General features: G+C 28.6%; 1 protein-coding gene across 3 annotated transcripts in view; it reads right to left on the bottom strand.

The window, feature by feature from the left end:
- Nucleotides 1-3,227, bottom strand: part of LOC106688233 (ABC transporter G family member 20) — a 36,464-nt gene that overhangs the window by 6,726 nt on the left and 26,511 nt on the right. For all 3 annotated transcript variants that reach the window (XM_067052816.1, XM_067052817.1, XM_067052818.1), the window contains exons 10-11: nt 2,615-2,792; nt 1,171-1,286 (exon numbers count right to left, since the gene is read on the bottom strand). In XM_067052816.1, the coding sequence (XP_066908917.1) occupies nt 1,171-1,286; nt 2,615-2,792 (294 nt within the window). The remainder of the gene's footprint in view (nt 1-1,170; nt 1,287-2,614; nt 2,793-3,227) is intronic.

Here is a 3,227-nt window from a genome sequence, read left to right as displayed (position 1 = left end):
CAAGCTAGTAGAATAGGAGATTAGGAGGGGGTCCAAGCAAGAAGAATAGGAGATTAAAATAAAATAATAGAGAAAGGGGAATACTTTCTTTATAGCCTATAGCATTTGCCTGGAATTCAAATAAAACATTGTCACTAAAATAAATAGTAAAAATGATTACTAATAAATTGTTTGTTGTATTCAGGCAATTTCTTTCGCTTCTAATATATTAAATGCAGAAGAAGTGGAAAAGTTTTTCACACTGAAAGAGGAATTATATAATGTAATTTCATTAATTGATAGATTAATCAATTATATCAATCGATGAGCCTCTAGTGATTGTGCAGGATATGATATGATAAGTACAAAAAGCTTTCCTTTTTTTTACTGATATCACCAAAAGTGGCTTGGGGGGAGATGCAATAAGAATATGCAACAGAGCATAATATGCGAGCAAACTCAATATAAAACAGAGCATAATATGTTCAACTTTCAATTGCTCCCGCTGTAAGTTAGTTACATTGTTTAATGCTTTTTTATTGTTATTGAGCTGTATAAGTAGCACTAGAAACACAAACCTTATGATATTGGATATGAAAATAATTTTTTGGAAACATTTGGAGAGAAGGAGAATACATCCCTTGATCCCTTTCCCCTTCGAATGCTAATCATCAGCAAAGACATTTGATTACTTAGTTAAGATTGTGCGATTAATAGTTGAAAAACCTGTTAGGGAGTACTAAGATTCATAAGATGTCAAGTCAATAAATAAGTAACCTCAAAAATAGTTAAATCTTGAATATTTTACTTAATGAAAGTAAAATTATAAAAAATCAACATAGGATATTGAAATCATATGAAGAAATGCCAGCTTTAATTTATTAGCCAAAGATGATAAAGAATAAGAAAAGAAGATGACCACAGAATAATTTCATTGGAAGTACAATATGACCCTTGACCTCTTGGTGCCTAGAAACATACATTTAATGTTTAGAGAAATTTAGAGATAAAAAGGAAAGGATATAGCAAAAATAAAAAGAATAGCAAAGTTTATCCGTTTTATATATGATTTGGAAATAAGTGGTAAAGTATTACTTTCATTTCTGGTTTAATAATTATAAAGTAGTAATTATCTATTTCACAAAATATTGAAATATATCAATTTTGTATACAGTGATGTATCAATGTTACCTGCATAGGTATTATCCTAGCCTTTTCTGACATGCCACAAGAAAGGAGGAGGTTGTTGTAAAAGCTTTCCATACTTTGCTTGAGGTGATTAGTCAAAATGATTTTGATAATTGCATCTAAAATAACAAAAAATGTTTTTAAAAAACTGCAATAAACTACATCTGTGTTTAAAATTGACAAATTTTGATAGTTGTAGATTAAAATAGTGACCATAAGAGGTTATGGTTATTTACTGTTAATTAGTATTTTATGTTAATTACTTATATCACATTAGAAAATTCTGGATTTAAATAAACTAATATATCTATTATGTGAATTATATTGCAAATATAACCTTTTAGAATAAGTTAAAATTTATTATGTTAATAAGAGTGTTGGAATTGATAAACAAAATGTTTTAAATTTATGTTTAAAAAACTTTCAGGGAAGTTCCTTTAAGCATCTACGAAATACTTTTCTATTTCTTATTAAAATGACTTGACTCAAAAACTAAAATAAAAAATGCCTCCAAAAGTAATCTTTCAAATTAAAATCCGTTAGGTCCAATATTTATAGGGGTACTTTGATTCATTTTCATAGCTAAACATATTTGCTAACTATTTTCATTCATGTATTCATTAGCTGTGAAAATAACCCTTTGGAGAGATGATGAAGTATTTTTGAAGTTATTACTTGATTAGTCTTTCAATTTCCTTTTCTGCAAGATTTAGATCCTCTCCTCAGCTTGTAACCACAAGGTCTTCAGACTGGTTCCCTTTGTTCATATTCTACAAGGTTCAAAGGCTGCTTGCCTCTGCTTGCACTATCCTATACCTTAATAAATGGAGACAAGTTCCAGACAACCACCCAAAGAGACTGCTTCCTTTTAGTTATCTGCTGTCTAATCGTCATTAATGACCATGTTGACACAACAGATTATGGGTCAATTATTCTTTCCTATCTACCTTCCTACCTAACTTTCCTTCATACCATCCTATCTTACTTTCCTTCCTTGTGATTTCGAGAATTTCATTTGGAAGTAGTAACTTTTATTTTAAATAGTAGTTCAATTCTTTGAGAATGTTTTGCTGTGAAGTTCTAAATTATTTTCCACAAATCTCCTAATTTTCCACAATTTGTAGTAGATCAAGTAAAACCGATAAAATAATTTTTTTTGAATGCTAGTCTAACAGTTTCTTGAGAAATAGTTCATTATATAAAATGATTATTTGAAAATTGATTTTGTTTGAAAAATATATCATGTATACAACTTACACAGTTTTTAAATAAAGAAATTTGTTTCTCTTTCCCCAGAAAAGCAAAAAATTATGAGAAACTACAAGGCAAAACAAAAATCTATTGAATTGATTGCTGCCAGCCGATATTATCGAAACTGTCACCAACCCTAAAATACAGACTCAAGGTAAACAAATGAATTAGGGAATGGTAGAAACAAAGAACTCACTTGTCCCATCTATTCTACTTGTTAGTATGCCATCTTCGACTACTGGATCTTGAGTCCGTAATCCATTTTCTATTCTATTTATGAGAGCAGTAGTAAAATTTTGGGGCACTTCGATGGAGCCCCACACTTTATTGCTGGCTATGTCCCTGGCGATATAATTGTAGTCTTTATAAAGAACCTAGATATGGAAAAAAGAGGTAAATCATTTCCTTACATTCACATGAATTGAGTCTTCTTAAACAACAAAGTTATCTAATTGTTAAATATTTTCCCAGATATTTTAAATAACAATTGATTTGATAAATTTTAATTATTTGAACTAAATTGAATAATAGAAACCTTTATCTTTTGAGAAAGATTGCCTCTATAAATAATACTGCTATGCAACATCTTGACAAAAATTAAGAAACTGCATAATAATGTTTTTATAATAATAATTTTAGATATAGACAAATAAATTAAAAACAGGAAGATAAATATAATATAATAACATTGGAATTGATGGTCAAATGAAAATATAATATGCAATTTTACAGTTCCCTCTTCAACTGAAAAGAAAAAATAAAGTGAGATAAAAATTACTTTAAATACATAAAAAAACTAAAACTAGTTA

This window comes from Halyomorpha halys, unplaced genomic scaffold, assembly GCF_000696795.3.
Source record: "Halyomorpha halys isolate HHAL.00 unplaced genomic scaffold, Hhal_1.1 Scaffold1087.1, whole genome shotgun sequence".
Taxonomy (NCBI): Eukaryota; Metazoa; Arthropoda; class Insecta; order Hemiptera; family Pentatomidae; genus Halyomorpha; species Halyomorpha halys.
This window is presented reverse-complemented; position numbering and strand designations above follow the sequence as displayed.